At 36.1% G+C, this 12,097-nt stretch overlaps 2 protein-coding genes across 3 annotated transcripts; one reads left to right on the top strand and one right to left on the bottom strand.

Moving 5' to 3' along the window:
• Positions 1-658: 658 nt before the first annotated feature.
• crybgx (crystallin beta gamma X) lies at positions 659-5,231 on the bottom strand (the record flags this gene model as incomplete). Its single annotated transcript, XM_083551245.1, has 6 exons — positions 659-955; positions 1,053-1,192; positions 1,293-1,428; positions 2,450-2,571; positions 2,860-2,909; positions 5,216-5,231. The coding sequence occupies 6 exons, from the start codon at positions 5,229-5,231 to the stop codon at positions 823-825; spliced, it is 597 nt and encodes a 198-aa protein (XP_083407371.1). The 3' UTR covers positions 659-822.
• A 32-nt stretch (positions 5,232-5,263) lies between these two features.
• lctla (lactase-like a) lies at positions 5,264-11,581 on the top strand. 2 transcript variants are annotated; one of them, XM_083549984.1, is made up of 15 exons: positions 5,264-5,439; positions 6,094-6,260; positions 6,870-7,030; positions 7,218-7,305; positions 7,426-7,535; positions 7,737-7,865; positions 8,129-8,224; positions 8,355-8,409; positions 8,630-8,791; positions 9,337-9,611; positions 9,717-9,843; positions 9,938-10,137; positions 10,725-10,788; positions 11,067-11,140; positions 11,257-11,581. In XM_083549984.1, exons 2-14 carry the CDS (start codon positions 6,134-6,136, stop codon positions 11,138-11,140), a joined length of 1,668 nt encoding a protein of 555 aa, XP_083406110.1. In that variant the 5' UTR covers positions 5,264-5,439; positions 6,094-6,133; the 3' UTR covers positions 11,257-11,581. The 2 variants fall into 2 exon arrangements, with proteins under 2 accessions (XP_083406110.1, XP_083406109.1); XM_083549983.1 differs by lacking the exon at positions 11,067-11,140.
• The last annotated feature ends 516 nt before the right edge of the window (positions 11,582-12,097 follow it).

The following is a 12,097-nucleotide window of genomic DNA, read 5'->3' as shown; positions in this document are numbered from 1 at the left end:
ATGCTATCAAAATTACGTTCAGTAAGATATGCTGATAAACTTGGATATGCCGTCATACATGAATTATTACCCCCTTTTGTGCATGCAATTCTAAAAGTGAAGCTATCTTAGTGTTAATAAATGCTTATAATCATTTCCTACAGCAGTAGAAAGCCACACTTGTACAAGATTTTATACAATTGCTTTCACATTAAAACTTCCTGCATACGTGAATTTTTGGTTCACAAGTATGAATTCTCATTCGCTCATCTTCTTTAGACACTACATACTTGTCAGCGCTATGGTGGATCTTGAGCTTTCACAAGAACTCTGTGAGTGAGGTGGAACTACACCCTGGATGGGAGGCTAGAGCATCATTTTTCCTGTCACTTATTAAAAACAAGAAACCAGAAAATACATAACTAAATATATAAATAAATAAATACAGCACCTAGATATAGATAGCATACTAGATAAAGAACCTTCAACCTTTAGACCCTTTCTGTTTAGTTTTAAATGGCTTCCATTTTTTAAAACAGCAAAACATGTCAAAACACACCACCAGGGGGCACTGACACAGAAACAGGAACTTCCAACTACAGTCACTTATTATCAAGCTGTTCATGTCTCATTTTCAGCACTCTTTTTGTTTAAAAAAAGGAACCACAAGATGACCGTGTTTTTCTTTTTTTACAAGTTTATTACTAAAAAATGTTTTTTGTCTGGTGGCATTTGGATTTTTTGTGGCTTAAATGTTGTGTGGAAAATGTCAGGATGGTGGGGTGGGGTGGAGTAGGGTGAGGGGGGATTTAGAGAGATTTTACAGGGTTAGTTAGGAGGAGTTCAGCTGAAGCGAATTCTGCGTATGGAGCCCACTGCGCTGTTCTGAGCTCCCCAATCTGAGAAGTTGTTATAGTCTTTCCGCTCTAGGATATAGTGGGATCCTCTATAATTGGGCTCCTGGTACACCACCCACCTACATACACACACATAGAGATTTAAATGAGAAATTTGCACAGCAGTAGTGTCTATTTTAAAAAATAAATCAAAACATTGTCTTATTAGACACTTACGCTCCACCCAGCACCCGGATTGAGGAGGCTCTGTTCAGGTTATATCTCGTCATAAGGTTAGGGATGTCATCCTGGAGCTCAATCTTTCTCCCAGAGAAACCTTGCCTTTCAAACAACTGAGCACGAGGAGGGTTTGTGTCCTACGCAGTCCACAAATTTTTTTTCAAGGAAATCTTGTGAAACAGTATATTAAAACCACAAGTTTGAATGTATTCATAAAGGATCAAGTGTATGTCTCACCTGATTTACAGAGCGTACAGATGCGATGGAGTCACCCTGGCCACACCACCTATCTGTGCAGTTATATTCTCCACGATCAGACATGTCCCATAAATACTGGCGCCCACGGAAGTGCTCATGCTCATAGCCCACCCAGCTACTCACAACAAACACACCCACATATTAGCAAAGTTTATAAGGACATCTGTAAATAAGGGTATAATGGTTTAGAGCACTTCACTAAAGAGGGCTGAAGAATCCAAACATGTCTTCAGATGGACAAAAGGGACAGATTCGATCTGTTCTTATTTGCACACAGTCATCATTAGACATACATTATATGTCTTATTCATCGGCCACTGACACTTCCTTGTTTAATCACTGTCTTAACTACTATATATTAACAGATTAAATTATGAACATTGTGGGTGTTCACACACACACACACACACACACACACACACACACACACACACACACACACACACACAGACACACACACACACACACACACACACACACACACACACACGATTGACAGGATCATTATTGGATTTTGTAACGGGCAAACGATCAGGTTATTCTGCAAATTTGTGCCATTAATCAGCTTTCTTCTTTTTTTAATTTACATGCTGTCTCCTGCTTTGTCATCAGTGAGTTTTTTGCAAAACAGCCTCGTTGATAAATGAGAATACATGTTTGCATAGCCTGCTATGTTTATCAGCATGCATTGATTAGTCATATAAAAACACATTTCTGTAAAAAGACTCTTTTCAGGTCATTTTTGAGATCTATGTTGAAACACTTATGAAGTTCAAGCAATTGTAAATAAAAGTTGCTTAATCTTGTACATTACAGTTTGTGTGTAAACTGGCTTTTTCTTTTTACAGTACGTCTCACTCATACATTACAGCACAGTGAAATTATTTCTTCCCATGTCCCAGCGATGTTAGGAAGCTGGGGTCAGAGCTCAGGGTCAGCCGTTATATAGCACCTCTGGAGCACAGAGGGTTGAGGGTCTTACTCAAGGGCCCAAGAGTGGCAGCTTGTAAATACAAGGGCTTGACCCCCAGACTTCCCAGTCAGTAACCCAGAGTCTTAACCACTGAGCAACCACTTCCCTGTATGCGTGCGTGCGTACGTGCGTGCATGCTTTTGTGTAAGCAATGTATACTCACGCTCCACTCTCCACTTGCACAGAGTTACATTTTTCAGGGAAGTTTTTGTCGCTCAGTTTTTGGCAATCCGAGCTCAGGTCCAGTCGGCGACCGGCAAAGTTCCTTTGCTCAAAAAGGGTCACCTGACACAAAACACGAGTGCACGCATTTTCCTTCTTTTCAATTCATGCTTTAGAAAACATTAAACAATGGTCTTTCAGTAGACAGCTATAAATGACTGGAGTGTTCTGGAGGCTTGTAGATAAAAACCTTCCTGACTAAAAGTGTTGATATAAAATTTGTTTATGTATTTCTATAAAAAAAAAAAATGGTACCAACAATTACAAGTCGTTTCGTCACAAACTGGGAATAACTCAATTGACCATACAACAATAAATTTCATAGAATTACAGTGTAAAGAACAGATTTACCTTCCCACTGGACCCATAAAATGCACGTTGGAGCACAGACCCCAGTTTTGCTATGGAACATAAGGAAGAGAGATAAAATCACAAGCAGAGAAAGTTTTCACACAACACACAATGCAAAGACAGATACATGGGTATCAAACATTATTCTGTCTGGTAAAGAGAGAGAAAGATATGTGTGTGTGTGTGTGTGTGTGTGTGTGTGTGTGTGTGTGTGTGTGTGTGTGTGTGTGTGTGTGTGTGTGTGTGTGTGTGTGTGTGTCTTTGTGTGTTCAGTGTTATATACTGAAGTGCCTTTTATGCTGCTGTGGTTTTTTGAAAACTCTATATAACTTTAATAATAATGGATTTTTGCCAAGAAAAAACAAGTTACAATTTATGTTCAGTGCATTTAGTAAGTTTGACCAAATAAATGTTCAAGTAACGAGTGAATTATATGACAGCACAAGGCAAATTCACACATAAATCAACTTCAAATAACCCACATAATAGGTTTGTTATTATTTAAACACATTTGGACATCAGGACACATTTCTGCTCACAGGCCAACGTTCATACAGCCTCACTGCAGTTTTTGGTTTTGCCAAAAGCTTCTGAACATATCACAAACATACCTGGATTGATGGGCTATTCCGGAGAGTTTAGTAAAGATGTTCATTTAAGCTCATGAAGGGAACAAAAGTGCTCCTTAAATACAGCATCATTAGAGAATAAGGAAGTGCCAGAACACTCATTCTTTTTTCATCTGGTTCTTTACAGCTTCTCTGTATTGATATGCTAAACACAGTGTACGGCACGTACAGAGGACTGTTTTAGTATTGAAACACACACACACACACACACGCACACACACGCACTCACACACACACACATACACACATAAACATACTCACACACATATACACACACCTCCATACTGTATGTCAAAGAATAGGCATGTGCTTTCAAGCTTTGGGGATTATTGTCATAACCCTTTCCACACACACACACACACACACAAACACACACACACACACACACACACACACACACACACACACACACACACATACATACACACAATAACATCGTGTAGTGCCAACACTTTTCCATGATGAATCATCATATTTTCTGCACTGCTACAACGCTTTTTCTCTCTTTACAAACAGTATTTAAGCATTAATTACTAATTTACAATCATTTTTACTACAAAGAAATTGACTGCTGTATTCAATATATGTAAATATGTAAATATGAAATTTAAGGTAGAAAAAAAATGATTAAATTTTTTTATTATACTAATAGATTTTTGTATAATCTTTTATTTTTAAAATAGCTTCTCAGCGATTAAATAAATGTAATAAGATTTTTTTTTTATGTGCACAATAGGCAAGGGCATAATCCTTATAGCTCACTAGTTATAACTGATATAACAGATATATATATATATATATATATATATATATATATATATATATATATATATATATATATATATATATATATATATTATGCACGTTTATGCAAATTCATTTTATTGATGTGCGATTTATGCAGCTTGCATTTCTGTTTGACCATTTTTATAAAAAATATAAATAAATGGATATAAAAAAAAGGCAAAATTAAAACCATGCAACATACATCTATTCATGACATCCTTTCAGATATAAAAAGAATAATACACCAACAAATACAAATTTTTAAACACAACAATTATTTTACTGCCTCAAATCAAGTCTCAAATCAGGCACCAAAATCCTCAGTGATTTAAATATCCTGCAGTTAAAATCTGTGTAAAAACATAGCAAAACTTTAGTTTGGTGTCCTGATGTTTTATGTAATTTATAACTCCATAATTACTTTAAAACATTAAAAAATATATTTTGTCTTTAATCTCTATTCTATTTACTCTGTTGATTATGGTTTCATAAAAAACTTTTAGTACATTTAAAACAGATAAAAATGTGACATTAAGTGGCATTAAATGTGCGATTAATCACAAGTTAACTTAGGACAATCATGCGATTAATCATGATAAAATATTGAAATTGATTGACAGATATATATATATATATATATATATATATATATATATATATATATATATATATATATATATATATATATATATATATGATCAATATATATATATATATATATATATAAATAGAACTGCCCTATGGGAGAGGTACATATGGTGGTAATCAATTTTCTCTGGAAAGATTTCAAAATGAGTGCCTTATAAATAATTTTTGGCAGGTTGTACAGTATGTTTAAAGATTTTACTCATCATCGCCTCCAGTGGAATCCCGCCAGCTTTTGGATCATCCTCATTAACATTACTTTGCTTACAGCATCAAAATCTGTGTTTCTATTGAACCTGTTTGCACCAGCATTTTTCCCTTTTCACCCCACTGAGCATGAATGAGGGGGTATTTGTGTCAGTGTGGGTCATGAGGCTGAATCAGGAGCTGAACATCAGGAGCTGCTGGATGTTTCTCTTCAAATTTGTGGTGGCTGAATAGCACCCGTTGGGTGACAATTTGAGAATGGAATAAGTCTAGAGATTCAGGTTACATTTTGGGATCCATGCAAGTAGACCAGGTACTGTATATGTGTTGTCTCAGATAGAGAGAGAGGGGGGGGGGGGTTTGGAGGGAATAAGCCCTTTGCATTAACCACTTGTGCTAAAAAAGCACACAGAGATAAGATTTAATAGTTTTTTAATTCTGACACATTTCTGAGATGTCTTTTGTATTAACCGCTCTGGATAAATTGGCTTACTTACATTCTGTGTCAGTGTGTCATCCATCTGTCTGAAATGAACACAGTAATATGAGATAATCTGTGTTGTGAAAATGTTAAGCATTTTTTTTATAATTGCATGAGAAATAGTGGCATTTTGTCATGTGTGTTTCACATACATACAGGCTGTGGACCTTTCTGAGTAAGTTACAACAATTTTTTAAATCAGGTATCTTGTGCAAGTGCTGGTTTGTGTGTTTCCTGCATTAATAGATGGATTTGTATGTTGAATAATCAATAAATTGCAATGTAACTAGTGATGAGACTAGAGTCCGAGTTTTGTAATGTAACTACTGATATGACTGTGTTATTTTTTCAAGTTTACATCCCAAAAGGCTGCTTTGCCTGAGACACTGTAATGCATAAGAGATGTTTTCAGGTGTAAATGGTTCATGACTGCTTACATACAGTTTTACATGTAAAACATTGTGAATTTTTTTATCTATCTAGTAGGGACAATCGTTGCAAGACCGACACATACCATAAGAACACAATGGCACAGCGTACTCGTCTGAGCTCGTGCTATGTTCTCGTGTTGGTGTTGTGCATCTACGCAGCAGAGGATTTTGACTGGACCAAGAATGAGAAGGGATCCTTTCATTATGGCACTTTCCCTACTGGTAACACTTTATATTCTAAAAAAGACAGATTGGAGTTAATTGGAGTGATTTTATAATCTATAAAGTAATCTATTAATCATATCTGATTACAGATATTAAAATATTTAAATAGTAAATAATAATTTAAATGTAAATAATAATTAATGTACACAGTGAATTAAAATATTATGAGTAACACTGAGATGTTTAGTCTCCTTGTAAATTTGTAAAATTTTAATCCTATGTGCCACTCATTAGTGGATCAGGGTTTAATATTGAGCTCAGGTTACTCTCTGTGTGGCATTCTTTTGGTATCCCTGTGTCTGTCTGGGTTTCTATATTTTCCAAAAAAAAAATGCCATCATGGGGATTTCCTACCCACAATTACTCCTAGGTCTCTGTGTGTGTGTGTGTGTGTGTGTGTGTGTGTGTGTGTGTGTGTGTGTACATATTTTGCATTGTGCATAGCCCCCTTTGGACCCAATGTTCATAAACATCTATAAAGTCAAATGAACGACAATTCTATCAAATACAATGTATAAATTTTTTGTTGTTGTATTATTTTAAAATGGCTCCCTCTAGTGGAAAAATGTGTTTAAATTTGGGTGCATGTGTCTAACGTTATCACAGCTTTCTCTTGGGGTGCTGGCAGCTCAGCTTATCAGACTGAGGGAGCTTGGAATAAAGATGGCAAAGGGATGAGCATCTGGGATGTGTTTTCACATAAAAGAGGCAAAATCCACCTGAACGACACTGGAGATTCTTCCTGTGAGAGTTATTACAAGCACAAGGTCACATATATTTTGCATGTACAGCCTGTATAATGTCTTCATGTCTAATAAATAACATGTAATATTGTCTAAACATTATAATTCAGTGTCTATTCATTAATTTAATATACATATTTAGACCTAATGTATCAAAACTGTATGTGCAGAACTGGTCCATCACACTGAATTTAACTTTTTCTATATTTAGGATGACATCTTGTTAATGAAAGACATGAAGCTGACTCACTACCGCTTTTCTATTTCCTGGCCAAGGATCCTACCCACTGGTGTTAAGTGTAAGACATAAAAAAATAATAATAATTAAAAAAAAAAAAAAAAAGTTACTACCTAACTAAATTATTTACCAATAAAACAATTAAATTTAGCAATTACAGGCCAGTTGTTGTATTTAACAGCTGACCATATCAATGAGAAGGGAATTCAGCACTATGACAATCTCATCAATATGCTCCTGGAAAATCAGATCATGCCCATTGTAACCCTTTATCACTGGGATTTGCCTCAGGTGAGTATTAGAGCCAATTTACAGTAGGTATCCGTGTTTTTCAGGATAATAAATATAGTACTTAGATTCTAGAGGAATATTCTAGAGGTTGGGAATGTGCATAACTGTAGTGTCTGGGAATGGAGATAATGATAATTCCAACCAGAGCTTTGATCAGATTTGCTTTTGGTGTGAGTTTAAAATTCACCTGCATATTTTCAGGTTCTTCAGGAGAAATATGGCGGCTGGCAGAACAGCAGCATGGTCAACATCTTTAATGATTATGCCAACCTGTGCTTTGAGAGATTTGGTAACCGGGTAAAATACTGGACCACCTTTAATAACCCATGGGTAAATAAAACAAATAGCATCACGTCTAAAGTTGACATTTAATCTCTTTGAACAACGTCATGACAGCACTAGTTTGCATGCAGCATTTGTTTTTACATATATAAAAAAAAAAAGCACGGCCAAATTTGTAACATTGAGAAAAACTCAGTAGCCACTATTTACATTTTCCAAAATAAATGAGATTATAAAGATCAGAAAATCATTTTGTGCACCTGCTTCATATGACACATCTATCCTGTGACCTAATTTCGTTATCATTGCAGTCGATTGCAGTGGAGGGTTATGAGACTGGCGAACATGCTCCTGGACTAAAACTGAAAGGCACTGGGGCCTACATGGCTGCTCACAACATCATTATGGTAAACATGAACCTATTATCTCTCAAAACAGAAAAACAATAATCTACACTTAGTATACAGGAAGACTTATCATATGGCTATAGTAATGTTTTAAAATTAAGAAATAAAGTTTTTCATTTTAAACCTGCAGGCTCATGCTAAAGTTTGGCACACTTATGACATCCAGTGGCGAAGCAAACAGAAAGGTAAAAAGAATTTACTGTCAGCAAAAAAATCAAAAATATCTTGAAAAAATAATGATGAAAAATGAAAAAAGGCCATTCTCTCTTTCAACATTTTTTTGTTTTCTCTGAATTAACAGATTCCTTAACTTTTTATAACTATGGTTGGCTCAAATGTATACCTATACAGTATCTTAGTGTAGTAATATAGATTATTGCATTTAAAAGCTCTCCTTCACTGCAGGAATGGTGGGCATCTCTCTGTCTACCGACTGGGGGGAGCCAGTGGACATCACGAACCAGAAGGACATTGAAGCTGCCGACAGGTACATGCAATTTTACCTGGGCTGGTTTGCTGCGCCGCTCTTCAATGGAGACTATCCTCAAGTGATGAAGGAATATGTAGGCAAGTTATAGTATCTATACACAACTTTCTAATAGTTAAGGGCAGGAAAAAGCATAGAAACAATTGACAATTTGTTTCTTTGTAGTTTTTCGTGACACACATAAAAATAAGTAATTGTATAAATTGGATTAGATTTGTTCTGGAACATTATTGTATTTTTGTAGGGATCTCACAGTGCCATTGTACCTCAGTGAATCCATATGGTTTGAGATATACAGTATTCTGTTCATATCCACACCCTGGGTTAAATTGTGGTGAGGCAGCTATTTGTTCATTTAGCTACAAACTTTGGAATTCCAGAGATGTCCAGAGAGCTCTTAATGATCTGGGAATATTTTATCACGGATTGCGGACCATCGGCTCATTCTATTGCCAAAATCTTATTATTCACTCAGCAAATAAACAATGTAATCAGATGTTACTTCAAATTAAATAAATGTTCCCCATATCAACTACCAGATGTTTAAGTTAAATCACATAGCATTGTTTAACCTACAACATGTTTGAACTTGAAAAATATATGTTTAAAAAATGTTATTCTCCAGGAAGGAAGAGTGCACAGCAAGGCCTGGGAAGTTCCCGTCTGCCCACTTTCAGTCCACAGGAGAAAAGTTATGTAAAGGGCACCTGTGACTTCCTGGGAATTGGCCACTTCACCACACGTTACATCACACAGAAGAACTTTCCTTCAAACCGTGAAAGCACTTATTTTACTGATCGGGACCTAGCAGTGTTAGTAGACCCGCTCTGGCCTGATCCTGGCTCTGAATGGCTCTACTCTGTGCCATGGGGTTTCCGTCGGTTGCTTCATTATGTGAAGGTACTAATCTTTTAACTCACATTTTTACATTTAGTTGAGCAGAAACAAATCCAAGATGTGAGAAACGCACAGTGATGTAACCCTTGTCTCATTTCCTTTCTTGAGAAAACGTATGGAAACCCTATGATATATGTAACAGAAAATGGTGTCTCAGAGAAGATAATGTGCACTGACCTGTGTGATGAATGGCGGATGCAGTACCTCAGGGATTACATCAATGAAATGCTTAAAGGTCATTGAGAAACTGGAAAACAAATATTTTACACTTGAATTTTTCCAGCTTAATTAATTACGAGCTAACGATTCATATCTTTTTATCTCCTCAGCGGTTAATGATGGGGTAAATGTGAAAGGATACACTACATGGTCTCTGCTTGACATGTTTGAATGGGATGAGGGCTACTCTGAACGATTTGGCTTGTACTACGTGGACTTTGAAAGCAAAAATAAACAGCGTTACCCAAAGGCCTCTGTTCAGTTTTACAAACGCATCATCAGCTCCAACGGCTTTCCCAATCAGAGAGAGGTAAGATTTCTTTTTTGCAACACTTACTGAAGCAGTGTTAAAAGTAGGATAGGAAATAAAGATGTAACCACAGGAGAAACATCTGGTTGCGTTTATGAGGAGAACAGCTCCAGCTGGCTGCTACTATATTACTTAGACCAGGGATTAAAGTGGAAAGAAATACTCATGACATCCTCATTTTTGTCCACTTTCGAACGCCTGCTTTCAACATTTGTCCAGTATCACACTAGAAGAAGTTAAAACAGAACCCCTGAGCAGGCCAGATGTATCTGCGAGAAAATTATGGTATGGTGTTGAAAAGAGGTTGTGCACAAGTTGAACTTTAAATGAACTCAAACATAAAGATTTGCGGTGAATTTTCTATAAATTATGTGAAATTTATAGCTTTGCCGTGAAACCCTCCCCACCAGCATAGATATTTTTTCCAAACATACCTCAGTTTTCAAAATAACCTCTATATGATATATATGGTGATAGAGTGCATTAATCAATGTTAGACGTCTTAATCTCTCCTGTACATAACAGCTCGAGGTTTTTATTTCTATCTGCTTTGTTTTATCGCTGTTTCGCTTTTCTGTGCATTGCAGATTGAGAGCTGGAAACGGAAAGCAATAGAAACCTGCACCTCCAGTAATCAGCTTCTAGCTGCAGGTCAGTGGAGTTAAGAAAACCTTTTGCTTAAGAATAGGAAGCATACAAGTAGAACACAAATTATAGTAAGCATTAAAGAATTCCTATCAAATCTAGCTGGGGCAAACAAAAGAAAACCTTCTTGAATTTTTTAGAAATCTTTTCTAAGTGAAATAACTGCTAAATTAATCTACGACAAAACCCAGCAAATCACAACTATTGATTTCTGGCGAATTGTATACATTTAATTACCCTAATTAACTCAATCTAACAGGATTTCTTTTGGTTTGCTCCTCCAGCTAGAAGAAACCCCAAGGAAAATAAGTTGCATGCAGAAATGCCAAAGGTTTGGCCTGCACATGATGAGGTTTAGGTACTAGAGAATGCTTAAGGGATTTCAGGGATTTGCTTGCATCTTACCATATAAGTCTTAACTGGTTGCAATAATTTTATTTCCATTAATTTGAACACTGTAACATTATGTTTTAGATCCACTGAGCAGTCACATGGAGCTAGTGACAGAGATTGTGGTTCCTACAGTGGGTACCGTCTGTATTCTTCTCACTGCTGTCTTCCTCATGTTCCTCCTGAAAAGTCACCTCTGAGGTCTTGAATTCTGTACATGCCAGTACTTCCTGTACCTTCAACACATTCCTACTGTCTTCATCTGTAGCCTCTGGCATTATTGAAAACCATCTGTAGAGCAAATGAGATTATAAAGTAATACTCATGGCAAAAACTATTACAAGAATCTGCTTGACTGTATGATTTTTTGAAGGAAAATGTTAAAATACATTAAACTCTCAGTAAATAACCTGAAGTTTTGCTGTTTGATCTGAGGTGATGAGTGAATTTTGGAATAACCATGTGGTTATAGACACACTGGATTAATATTTGGTTCAAATAATAAACAGATTTTTTTTTTTTTTCTGAGAGGAAAAACACAGTGGAAATGTAATGTGTAACATCCATACATTTAAATAAAGATCAGATCTTTGTATTTTGTGTTGTTTTTTTTTACTTTATAGTTTATATATTAGTGAAACTAAGCTCAGGCAAACAATTTTCAATTCAAATCAAAGACGAAATAAACGTCAGGCACAAAAAAAACCCAGCAATAAATTTAATCCAAATCTCTTTGCTCTGGGTTGTGGTTGTGGTGGATTTGCAGCTTGTCCCAAACACACTGAAGAGAAATACACCATCTATATATTGAGAGAGAAATACATTCCCAGAGGTTTTAAGTGTTTGTTGGCTGCTTTTCCTTCACTCTCTGGTCAACCTCATTCCAAACTAGATTTAGACCGGGTAATATTGGGGGCTAGTTCAT

The sequence above is a fragment of the Silurus aristotelis genome (assembly GCF_946808225.1).
Source record: "Silurus aristotelis genome assembly, chromosome: 9".
NCBI lineage: Eukaryota > Metazoa > Chordata > Actinopteri > Siluriformes > Siluridae > Silurus > Silurus aristotelis.
This window is presented reverse-complemented; position numbering and strand designations above follow the sequence as displayed.